The following is a 13201-nucleotide window of genomic DNA, read 5'->3' as shown; positions in this document are numbered from 1 at the left end:
AGACAGTTTCTAAGGGTTCTCCTAAAGCACCCTTGGTTTGTCCTTAGGGTTCGTACCTTGACGTTCTAACACAAAACCCTATATTTTAGGTACGGGGAGGTATGTTCATGACTCTAGCCCTCACGTCAAGCTTTAGTTTAGCCTACTAATTTCCGGATTGTTACCATATCATTGAATCGGGTGTCACGTTTTGGCACGGTAACATTAAAGGGAAACATGTTAAAACAATTTAATGTACTCAATCTCAAGAACTCAATTCCCAAAAGAGCTTGATGTGGAGGCACGAGTTCGCATGTGTGTTCTTGATATTGTTGACTGATTACGTACTTACTTTAGTGTTGCTATCACTTGTTCATGTTGGTTGTTTCTTGCCGCCTGTTAAGTGTCATTGTTGATTTTATATTATTACTTATTGCATATTAGTTTCTATTTTGAGTTGACTGATGATACATATTCAGTACATATTGCCTTGTACTGACCCCTACTTGTGTTTTCTTCATTTCCCTTTTGTGGAGTGCAGCGAGTGTAACATCGAGTTCGACTCGCCCTTAGCTCTTGTCAGTCTCCAGCACATCAGATTTCAGGGTGAGCTATTAATAACTTCCAGCTTGTATTGGATTCTCTCGGTTATGGCATGATGTCCTTAGATTTCTGACATAGACTATTCTACTTATTTATTTTGATATCTTTAATACTCTTAGACATTGTATTTTGAGAATAGATGTCCTTGATGTGATGACTTTCAGGTTTTGGAGATAATATGTAATAGACTGTAGAGGCTATTTTATTGGTTACTTTAATAAGTTTTGAGCTTCCGCATTATGATTGTTTTCCCTAAGTTGAACAATCGACATAAGTTGGGGTTGAATTCGTTGGTTCGCTCACTTATGAGGTTAAGCGTGGGTGTTACTCATGACTCGTTTTGAGTCGTGACACATAGAATGAGCTGCCTCATTCGTCATAGATATACTCACTGCACTTGTCTAAATATATTTAAAGAACATTCACAGTTACTTGGTACAATCAAAATTCAAGTAATTTTTTTCCTAGTCTCTACTATGGTTATTTTAATCTTTGTATGTTTAAAAGGTTAGGGAACAATTTGAAGCTAAGAGATAACAATCCCGTTATAGAATATTCATTTTTGAAAACAAAATGCGAAAAATAACCTTTTCAGTTTTGGTTAAAGAAACTGACTGGCCAATTGCAAGCAAACCTAGTATTTTAAAAACAGTAGTAGTGCAGACTGACGGTATCTTATTGATCCCAAAATTAAAAGGCCCATATCCATGGGCAAACATCAAGATAGAGAAGATGCAAGGATGACAACATTTACAAGATTAAGAGTTCCCCCAACTCAGACATCTTTAAACTGCAAAGCAGAAACCTTGCAGTCTATCATCTATTTATTTGTCGTCATCATCATCTATCTAGTAACCTCCTTGTATGAAGGCATTCAACCGGTTCAGCTCTTCCCTGTGCTCACTCACAACAGCACGGACAACATCTCCAATGGACACCATCCCTATCATACCTGTCTGATCGATAACTGGAATGTGCCTGATTCGATTATCTGGCAAGTGAAATATGGAAAAGCACGTGAGCTGAATGACAGAAATCTACAAAGGGAGGTACGAGGTTTACTAGGAAATAGCTAGCACCTGTCATCAGTTGCATTGCTTTCAGAACTTTGGTTTCAGGTGTGACGGTGATAAGCTTGTTCTGCAAACACACGTATACAATGATTAGTCATTTTGCATTAATAATGTATACCAAATGCCACATATTTCACAAGGGAGCAAACTCTGCATGCTTTTGACTTTTTATTTCTTCTTTTCTTTTCTTTTCCTCATGATAAGAGGGGCTTTAGAGTTTTACCTCCTCCGTCATGATGTCCCCGACCTTTGTTGATTTGGATGATCTTCCCTGTACTATGATTTTCCGAAGATAATCTGGTTGGAGAAAATTAATGAGAAGGTTGAAGAAAAACAGAATAATCAGAACTGTGTGAAATTTTATGTATTTACACAACTAGTAAACTTTACTTACAAAACTCGAGAGCAGAAAATGCAACTAGAAAACATTGCCTGTAGGCTATAGCTTAATTCAGAACATGTTTGGAACTTATGGCTTATAAACCAAAAATCATATGATAGGATTTCTAACTTATGGTTTTGGCTTAAAACACTTGTTTATTTTACCCAAACAATACAAAACTGCTTAAAAGTTTATTTTGGAACACTTAAAATAAGTCAATCCAAACGAAATCTCAATTGCATTATTCACAAATACATTTCCTCAGGTGAAAACAACTATAAAATGAAAGAAACAGACGATGTCAGTGACCTTCCCCAATTCGACATTCATGTCAATGCTATCTTATGTCTTATAACTAACATTCACATCGCACATATAGATTATTATGTAAATATCCATTTTGCTTACAATTCATTCACATAGATATTAATGAATTAGAACATTACTAATGAAGGTTGGTCGGTAGTAATATCCCAATAATGTTACAGACGAGGGGAATGAACATGATATAGTTCCTGCTTCCATTATTTGTTGAAACATATAGCTAGATTTGCAGAAATGATTGTTGAAAAACCAAGAAATTAAGATACTAGGTGTTTACCCCTCTCTGTAATAATGCCAGCAATTGACTTATTTTCCCCAGATTTGACAACCACCAATGCTCCTACATTGTGCTGTGTCATCTGGGCATAGACACACAGAATGAGTTTCTCATAAAGGATAAAAGTAACAGCATCATAAAATGCAAATACTAACTAACCGATTTGACAGCATCATAAACACTGTCATCTGTAGTACACCAGAGCCAGGAGCCATCAGCACCTTTACCTTTGCCCTTCAAAATGTCAGATATTTTGGTGCTTTCAAAACCATGTTCTTCTATACGAGCAGTTGAAGTTGTTTCCTGGCGCACAAACATAAGGGGCCTCGACACTAGAACTGGATTCACCAATCGGACATGTCGTAAGACAGCACTTTTGAAGACACTTCCATGAGAGAACATTTGCTTGAATCCTCCTCCTTGCATTTTTGCCTATCAATTAATTCAGATTAGCAATCTATATAACAACTTTGGCAATCATAGAAGACAAAGAACATTTTTATTTCAAACAAAAAAGAAGATCCCTAGATGTTTGTTTGCTTTATTATTAATAATAAAGAAAAGAAGCTGGACATGCTCCATTTTGCTATTTCTGAAACAAAGGAAATCTGAGCCCTGTTTGTTCAAAACATCAAAACGAGTCTACCGGTAACCAAAACAGTAGATGTAAAAAGTAGTAATCGTTTTATGTGAACAGATCAAAGATGTTTCACCGGATTTAATAAAGAAGACACACCATAAAAGCAAAATTAAAGAAAAGAAAAATGAACAGATCAGAAGAAGACAAGCTGATGTATATATCAATCCAATCGAAGGTATTTGTTTTTCATGTTTTATAATCAAAAGAGTGATACTCTTCATCTATAGATCTTAGTGATTTCATTGAATCAAATAGAGAAAAACAAAAGAAGAAGAAGAAGAAGAATCATGATCTGGTGTTGTTTGCATAAACAAACAGTAACATGGAAATTAGAGGAGAAGAAAGAAAAGAAGAGACCTTGACAGAGAAAGTCGGAAGAAAATGAAAAGAAAAAAAAGGGTTTCCAGAACAATTTCTACGAGTTTATCCTATACTTATAACAGGGTAGTAATATGTGTGTCCAAATCGGACCATACACTGGTTTTGTGAGGAAGCAGGAGATGATCGTGACCCTTCACCTTTCCACCACTCACTTAATACCACGGACATTTTACTAGGGGTACCAGACATTTCATCCCTTGTTTTATGCTATATTATGTATGTACCATTATTTTACTCCTTTCTATAAAAAATGGACATTATTTTCATTTTATAATCGAAATAGAAAAAAAGATGTGAGTTCATAGAATTTATTAAGTTTAACTAGTAGCTCACGTGAATATTTAAAAAAAATATCAAATCTTATATTTTATGGTGAGAAGAAATGTCAACTTTTGCTAATTGATGGAAATTCTTATACCAATTATTATCAACCTATGTTTGACATTTGAAATCATAATTTAACTCGCTTTGTTTTAAGAACAAAACTATATATCTATCTTCTATCTATACTACTTTAGAAATATGAATTTTTTAACTTAATATTGAATTAGAAAATTTATCCGTGCTTTATGCGGTATAACAATAATTTAAAATAAATTCTTTTATAAAGTACCTCTTCATGAAATATAATTTGCAATACTTTAAGTCCATATGATCTTTTTTTTGTCGAAATCCTTAAATTCATAAGTTGTAATAGTCTAGTGATAATCAAGAATAAGAACGAAATTAATACTTTTAATATATGATGTTAGATAAACAGAAAATTAGTGAATCACAAATAATTTAGTAATCTAAAATTGATTACTTTTAAATATGTAATACAATATGAATAAAGTTTGAATTTTGTAGGTCATCAACTTTCATTGAAAAATGAAAATAAAACTGAATATATAGTAATGTTATGAATGATCCAGTATCGACTAATAACGACATTGATATTAATTTGCCCAAATAAAAAAAAAGACTTACCAATATCAAATTAATTGATTTGTTGTTCCATCTATCTTTTTTCTGACAATTTCTGATTGCAAGGTCACTTTTTAAATCTAATATTGTATATATGTAAATAAAGTTTTCATTTTAAAAATTTACTGTGCTATAAATTAAGAAAAGATTAAAAAAAAATATGTGTTGTATAAATAGAAAAAAAATTGCACAATAGTATAATATTCATAAAAAAATGAGGACCTTCCAACAAAATAAAAAAATAAGAACTAATTAGCAAAAATAGAAAACTTAATAGTAAATAACCTAGAAGACCATACTGATCAGAGGTAGTATTCATGTATATAAGAAGTTGATAGAACTCACCATTTATATATGTGAAAGAAGTTGAAAACGAATATTATGACAAAAGTGAACGATTTTCAGGTTATGTAGCGTGCACTATAACCATCGGTATAAGAAAGAAGAAGATGTGTATTTTATTCACATAAAACAATGAACAATGAAAATGTGAGAATTAAAATGAGCAACTTTAAAACACATTATTTTAGGTTGTACTCTAATGAAAAATAAATAAATTAAAAACTGAAATGTTTCATGCATACTTTATTTCTCTTAAATGATTTTATTATGTTTTAATTGAGCAATGAATGCAAATAATTATCATAAAGGGGATAAGGGTACAAGTACCTCCTAGACTATGATCGAATTCTCACACACACCTAAACTTAACTAGGTCCTATTACCTCCCCCCCCCCTCCCTTCCCCTGAACCCATTTTTTCGTATTTTTGTGCACCTTTTGTGCTGATGTGGCACCTTCAACCACCTAAGTGTAACAACCTGGAAAACCTAGTGAGACCAATCTAGAGTCTAATGGAAACTAGTAGGTGAAACTAGAGTCTAACGTGTGAACTTTTGAATTTGGTGTTTGGTTTTAGGTTGTATATTGACTTCCCAAACTTAGAATGAGGGTTATAGGGGTTAAACGTCAAGGTACGAACCCCCAAGGACTAACCAAGGGTCCTTGAGGGGAACCCTAAAGCCTAACCCCAAGGCTGCTCCTTAAAGCAAAAGTTGGCCAAAAACTTGTGAACCACGGATGCAATCCACGGCAAGTAGATTGATCTACGGCTTGTGGTCTTGCTCCGTAGGTCAAGGCCACCAAGGGCTAGCTACAGACCCAAACCACGACCCCACAGGATGGGGCGTGGTCCCATCCATGGTCCGTGGATGGGGTCTCGTGAACCACACCTGTAAGCTGTCCAAACATCTTGGCCAAGGTAGGTAGTTTCCAATTAATTCCTTTTTAATTAGTTTCCATTAGGGGTCATTTAATATGGTAATTATACATGTATATAAAGTATTTTAAGTCCATAATCACTTCTTTAAGTCATTATTACCCAAGACCCCAAATCGAAATCCAACTACTCTTCTCTCCAAGAATCTTCTCTCTAGAAACTCCATTGAAGAACCAAGAAGGAAACCAAGTTAGAGCTTGAAGAACGGAGATTTTCTACACGAAATTGGTTGGATTCTACACTAAGGTATGGGAGTTCTTCATCCTTGGGAAGCTATCACCCAAGGAGCCCTTTCAAAAGTTTTAACTCAATTCTAGAAACCCAATTAGCTAGGGTTTCAACTCAACCCCATGGATTCCTTTCAAAGTTGTTCTTAAAGGTTGAATTATGTTTGTTATTGATGAGACTACTGATTTGAGATGATTTTAACTTGAATTCCAAAGAATCCATGAGTTTCCCCCAACCCTAGTTATGATTCTTCTTTACATTATGTGATGGTATTGCAAATTGGTCCAATTGAGTGAATGTGAGTTAATTATGATGTAATTGCATGATCTAAGTGTGATTTAACATATATACTTGATTAACCTAATATTTCTAAGGTGAATTGATATAGTCTAGGGTTGTGCCATGAAAGAGGCTAATTGAGGGTTTGAATGTGATCCTCCAAGAATGATGAATTTCACAATATAATGCCTTAGATTAGACCACCTAGACTTGAATTGGTTTAGGGTAATACTTCTAAACATGAATTTACTTGATCATGATATCATGTGCATGTTTGTGAATACTTGAAGTATAAAGTGCCAATCATGATGTGATTAATGTATTGATGAGTTGTTGGATCATGGTATTCCCTTATCTATTGTGCTATTGCTATATGTTTGGGATGTGTTGGTCCATATCCCTTGAAGGGAACATTGTGAAGGTTTGTGCATATTGGCAAGATTGTGTGTGAACTCATGATTTACTTAGATGTTGAAAGTCCTATGACTATTGAGTATATTATGGTATTGTTGAAAAGGTTATTCTTCCCTTACCCCTACACTTGATATTGTATGAATGGTCTAGGATGATTATAATGTTGTTGATTGTGTCATTTCAAGGACAATTACACACACACACTCCATGCATAAACATGATCATGATGTATCAATGGTGTTAATTGAAAGTATAGTTCTCATATGCACTTTTACACATTATTGTGCATGTAATGTACATGACCATGATGATTCTATTGTGTTGATTGAAAGTCCATTCTCATGAGAGCACATGATCTTATTGTTAAAGTCATTCTCACATACTAATTATGATTCTAAAATTGAAAGTACATTTTCACTTTAATGAATCTATGAGCTGTTTTGATGAATTGTATTGAACGAAAGGCAAACTATTCCTTCACACATGTAAATGCAATTCAAAGACTAATAATGTATAATTTTGGGAAATAATGCTTAGCACCGAGTGTATATGGACAATGAGGTAAAGGAACTTCCACCAATGCAATAGTTTGGGTCATCTAAGTGAACTCATGAGATGGAAGCTCCTCCGCCAATGCAAGAGGTCGGGTTTCTAGAAGCAATCTACCTATCCCATAACTATGTGCCAACATAGGACTTTAGCTAGTGGATCCACCTTATAGCTATACATTTAGTTCTACCTTTGGCAAGTAGGGCACCTTCTTTCTGTGTGGGGTTACACGACACCATATTCCATGTAGCTCACATGGTCTATGTCGGTTATGGCAACTTTTCCCTATATAATAAAGATAATGAATGAGACATGAATTATACTATGACTTCTTAATAAGTTTTACTTAGTAGGAGTGGGGGTATGGGACTTCACTTCCACATTGCACAAGTAGACTTTAGTAGGATGTCATGGGATAGTTCCTTTGCATTTTGATGAGATTTGAATGCATGCATGTATATTGAATGGATAGTTGTTATGAATGACTTTCCTTATAATTCAAGTAATGTACATGACTATTTTCCTTATTTGTGACTATTGATTATAATGAGGTCTAAATATGAAGTGCGTGACTAAGGTAGCTTCAAAGGAGTACTTAGTAGGGTTGATATTATGGGATGGTAACCACACATTGCACAAGTGTTCCTTAGGGGTTACTAAGGTAATGGCTTTACTATAAAATGAGTATGAATGTGATATTTGGCTTGTGTTGTACATTGTAAATGCATGTTAGTTACCATACATTGCACAAGTGCTTCTTATGGGTTGCTTAGGTGATGATTACTTAATGATGAGATGGTCTTGGTATTTGACTTGTATTACCTTATGATTGGAGGCTATGTATTGTGAAGATTGGGATTTGTATTATATTGATGTTGGAGACTATGCTTGTTATTATAATGATATCTCTCATGTTATAATGAAATGTATGTGAGTTGCCTTATTGGTTTCATTCTCCAACTATTTCAAAGATGATGTTCAAAAAATGGCATATAGCATGATTTCAAATGAAAAGTCCCTCTTCATGCATGTTTTAATGGTTTTGTGCATGGCTTCCATACTTAGTACTTTTTGTGCTAACCCCATCTTTCTACATTTTTTTTATAAGTGTAGGCTTTGAAGATATTGGATTTCATTCTCGTGGCTAGGTTCATAGGAGATCAAGAAGAAGAAGATTGATGAGGCCTCATTGTATTCGAGGGCTCAACCTTATGTCCTTATTGTCTTTCTTTTATGTTTTAGATTGTTGTTGTAAGGGCCGTGTCCCTAAGATTTGTATTTCAGGAGTTTTATTCCAAATATAATAGATGGTTGAGACATAGTGTCATAGATACTCTTTCATTTTTTATAAGAGACTTTGATTGTAAAGAAAAGTTTTAAATTCCGCACTATTTTTCTATGCTTTAATGTTCATGAATGCTATGAGGCTTGTATGCGACCCCTTCGGGGTCAATTACGTCATGTTACTTCTAGGGGGTAACCCCGGGTCGTGATACTATGTTGGTTGTAGTTGTCCAGACGCACCTGCCATGTGTGTAAATAATATTTTTTATTTTTATTTTATATTTTAAAAATTAACTAAATATTTTATTTTTTTAAAAAAATATTCTTATTTTCTTTATCTTGTATTTACATTAAGTTATACACATTGTTTACCTTGTACCGGAACCCTTTTCTTTTACCTTGATTCATTGTTTTTTCTCTTTTATTTTTCTATTGATTTTGTTTACTCCTTTTATTTTCCTTGTCTTTCGTTTTGATTTGATTTCAAATTTAATTCCAAATGACTTGTATTTAAAATAAGTTAAATTCGAACGGATATCAAAATCAGCAAAGAAAATAAAATAAAACATAAAAATTAAAATGTTAATACTTTTTAATTATTTTTTTAAAAAAGAATACACATAAATTTGTAGAAATAATTAAAAGTGAAAAGATAATAAATTACAATTTAAAAAAAAAAGTTAAAAGCGAAAAAGAAATAAAAATAAATATTTTACAAAGAAAGAAATAAAAAGAATTATATATATAAGTTTTAATATCAATAAATATGTGTACTACTTCCTCCATTCCATATTAATTAAATTTTCAAGGTGTTTCACACTCTTTAAGAAAAGTAGATTAAGACATAAATTGAACATAGTTTTTCATTTATACCCTTATTAATTATTGTCAAATTTATTGAAGTCATCACATTGAAAATCCAAATGAAGGGTAAAATTGAAAGAACACTCTAAAAGTAGTCTTGAAAACTGAACAATTAAGTTAATTTGAAAAATGGAAAATGCCTCAGAAATTCAATTAATATGAAATAGAGGGAGTAACTAATTATAAAGTTACCAATTAAAAAATGCCATGTGTCCAATTTGTGTATTCATTACTTGCCTACAAGAGAGTGTGAACACTCTCTATACCACGTCAGTATTTATGGTGTATTTATTCCATTTTAAAATCTTGTGTCTTATCCCTAAATTTTTTGATAAAGTTAGGGATGACAATGAGGCGGTGCTGGACGGTGACAAAATGGATTTTTTTAAACCCACAAAATTCTCAACCCGCTCGACCCCACCCCACATATCACTTTTTTCTATTCTCAACCCGTTCCAACCCGCCCCACTCCAAATATAATTTTAGAAAGTAAAGTCATGCAGATTTTAACTTCTTGGTGGAGATATGCTTTCTCTAAGTCTTTTTGATAAAAAGGGAGAGAAACAATGTGACATAAATATTTGAAATTTGACCTTTAAAGAAAATAAAAGTGGAAGCTAATGATTATACAATGTAATTTAAATTTTAAAAATTGAATATCTTGCATTCTCCAATAATCACCTCACTATAACCAATTAGCTTTAGTAGATTTTTTTTTATTTTATGAAATCTGATAGTACTAATAATGTAGTATTTAGTATTCTTTTCCTCTTTTTGTTCTACACAATTTAAATTAATATAAAATTTAAAACTCTTCTCTTCTTCTCCTTTTTTTTGGTTCAACACAATTGAAAACGTGTTTTCTTTTAACAGAGGTTTAATAAATAATTGAAAATAAACTCAAACTAAATCCCAATCTTTAAAAAATAAAAAATAAAACTTAAAAGAAAACACACATAATTTTTTAAAATGCTGGCTTTGTTGCCAAATACCAGAGGAGACCCGCACACCCGCATAATTTTAAAAAATCAAGGCTTTGACCCGCCGCGCCGCGCCGCGCCTCGCACCTGCTTAGAGATTGATCCGTCCCGTTTCGCATAGCCTTAAACCTACACCGCCTCACACCCGCAACCCCCTCACATCCGCACCGCCCCATTATCATCCCTAGATAAACTAACTTCATTTTTAAGCAATTAGTTTAAGAAAAATATAAAAGAAAATGTCAAAAAAGAATTGGTACAAATAAAGAAATAAATAAATAAATATTTGGACAGAATGTCACATCACCTTTTATATTTTTAACTTTATTATTACATATAGATGTAGATCTTTAGTAGAAGAAGTGATCTAAAAATTCAAAAAAAAAATGACAAATGAAATTCTATTATATATAAAAAAAAATGCAATTTTTACAAAGTTATAAAAAATATTTTTTTAGAATAAAAAAAAAAGTAAAAAGAACAAAGAAAGGAAAATAAGTGATTTAAGGAATGATACACATAACATTAATGATGAGATTAATGAAAGAAAATTTTAAACATTAATAGCATCAATGATGAAAAGATTTAAATATGGTCATATTTGATATTCTATAAAGTTTTAAGGTAAATTTTTTTGTCTTTCAAAGATTTGGAAAAATTAGACAAATAAATAAAAAAACTTCCAGCTTAAAATTTAAAAATATAAAAAGTAAAAAGCACAAAGAAAGGAAAATTAGTGATTTAAGGAATGATACACATAACATTAATCATGAGATTAAGGAAAGAAAATTTTAAACACTAATAGCATCAATGATGAAAGGATTTAAATATGGTCATATTTGATATTCTATAAAGTTTTAACGTAAAATTTTTTGTCTTTATAAATTTGGGAAAATACAAACAAAAATTAGACAAATAAATTAAAAACTTTCAAACACAACTTATAGCATTTATTTTAAGAAAATGTCCAAAAAAATTGATATGAATAAATGAAATATCTGAAGTAAGAAGGGTGTCATCCTTTTCTAATTTTAATTTTATTATTACATATAGATATGGATCTTTAATAGAAGAAGTGACCTAAATTCAAAAAAAAAAAAAAATTAATCAAATTTCGTAAAAAAACGTAATTTTTTTTAATTCTTCAAGTTATAATAACTAATTTTCTGTAATAAATAGATTAAAAAAAGTAAAAAAAAATGAAGAAGAAAGAAAGTAAAGTAAAAGAAGTGTTTTAAGGAAATGATATAAATGATAGTAATGATCAAATTAATGTAAGGAAATAAAAAAAAAAAGTATGATTGATGATGAATAGAATTAAGTAGTCACCTTTGATATTCAAAACTAAAAGGATATACATTTAAAAATAAAATAACAACTACCAAAAAATAAATAAAATTTTAGGCCTTAGAAAATGTCACATTATATTACTATATATAATAAGTGGGAATATGTACTACTTAGCACATGACAAGTGTTGGATGATATGTGCTTGATAGTATTGTACATTCTTCTTTTATGGTTGTTACCTTTAAAATTTTATATTATTGGACAATTTAACACCATTAATTACCTACTACTTTATTAGCCAAACAGTTTGACCTCATTTGGGCCCATTTATTATTTATATGTTTTCAATTTTCAATATATGTTGTCTATCTAATTCTTTTTTTCAACCTTTTATTTTAAACTTCTTGAAATTTAATTACCTATTTATTACTCTCTCTATGCACTTTTAATTGTTATGATTTCCTTTTTAGAGTCAAACTATAAGAATTTTAACTAATATTTTACAATGTGTTTTTCATCATATTCATAGGCAAAAAATTACAATTTATAGTACTTTTTGTATAGATTTTGCGTATTTTTTTTTTAATAAAAAATATCGAATTAATACAATCTGATTTAACTTTGAAAATTAGTCAAATGGACTTTCAAAAAGCGCAACATGACAAATACAAGTGGACGGAGAGAGTATATTTTAGCTACAAAATATATTAGAGGTACAACTTTTTAAAAAATTTAAATTTTTATTGCGTTGACTCTTGAAATCTTATCATTGTCATATGAATTTGAACAAATTATATATTATTAAAAGTTACATAAAAGATGCTATAAATCACAATAATTAGCAATTAAAAATATTTTAAAATCATATAAGAAATTTGTTGACTAATTGGAATAGAATAAGTAACATGTACTATTTGAAAATAACGTCAAAATTTCTAGAATTCACAATAAATTAACAACTGAAAATATTTATGATTATTCACGTGAATTGAAACATGAGTAACCTATATTATTCAAAACTAACGCAAAAAATATCACGTTATTTGAAAGTTACATAAAAATATTATAAATCACAATAATTAATAACTTAAAACATTTTTTTAAAAAATATGAAAATTTGGATGACTCTCCAAATTTCATTTGTGTCACATAAATTGAGACAACAAAAATAACATATATTGGGTCCATTTTAATTTATTTGTCTTATTTTTAATTTTTTTTTATATTTAAAAATTGCGTAAAAATACTATAAATCATGATAATTGACAACATAAAATATTTCAAAAATGTTGTATGTGGGTAATCTTATTATGCCTTAAATAGCGTCAAAGAAAAAATACACGTTTGTGATAAAAAAAAAACTTATTCCTTTATCCACGAAAACAATCGCTTCAAAAACTCCGTTATTAG

The 13201-nt window shown here is 31.0% G+C and overlaps 1 protein-coding gene across 1 annotated transcript; it reads right to left on the bottom strand.

Moving 5' to 3' along the window:
• Window positions 1–1193: 1193 nt before the first annotated feature.
• Window positions 1194–3732, bottom strand: LOC102599569 (CBS domain-containing protein CBSX3, mitochondrial). The gene is made up of 6 exons (XM_006344299.2): window positions 3636–3732; window positions 2798–3070; window positions 2639–2720; window positions 1879–1952; window positions 1662–1722; window positions 1194–1573 (listed from the first exon to the last, which is right to left on the bottom strand). The coding sequence occupies exons 2-6, from the start codon at window positions 3062–3064 to the stop codon at window positions 1431–1433; spliced, it is 627 nt and encodes a 208-aa protein (XP_006344361.1). The 5' UTR covers window positions 3065–3070; window positions 3636–3732; the 3' UTR covers window positions 1194–1430.
• Window positions 3733–13201: the final 9469 nt, after the last annotated feature.

The sequence above is a fragment of the Solanum tuberosum genome, unplaced genomic scaffold (assembly GCF_000226075.1).
Source record: "Solanum tuberosum cultivar DM 1-3 516 R44 unplaced genomic scaffold, SolTub_3.0 scf00053, whole genome shotgun sequence".
NCBI classification, from domain to species: Eukaryota; Viridiplantae; Streptophyta; class Magnoliopsida; order Solanales; family Solanaceae; genus Solanum; species Solanum tuberosum.
Note: the sequence above shows the minus strand (reverse complement) of the source record. Positions and strands in the feature narration are given on the sequence as shown.

What these genes read in the sequence shown, in the direction of transcription:
- LOC102599569 (XM_006344299.2), bottom strand. Translation starts at nt 3,064, where the DNA reads ATGCAAGGAGGAGGATTCAAGCAAATGTTCTCTCATGGAAGTGTCTTC. An exon ending in GGGACATCATGACGGAGGAG is followed by an intron (nt 1,723 to 1,878) that starts GTAAAACTCTAA and finishes GTGTGTTTGCAG; the next exon opens with AACAAGCTTATCACCGTCAC. An exon ending in AGCAATGCAACTGATGACAG is followed by an intron (nt 1,574 to 1,661) that starts GTGCTAGCTATT and finishes TTCACTTGCCAG; the next exon opens with ATAATCGAATCAGGCACATT.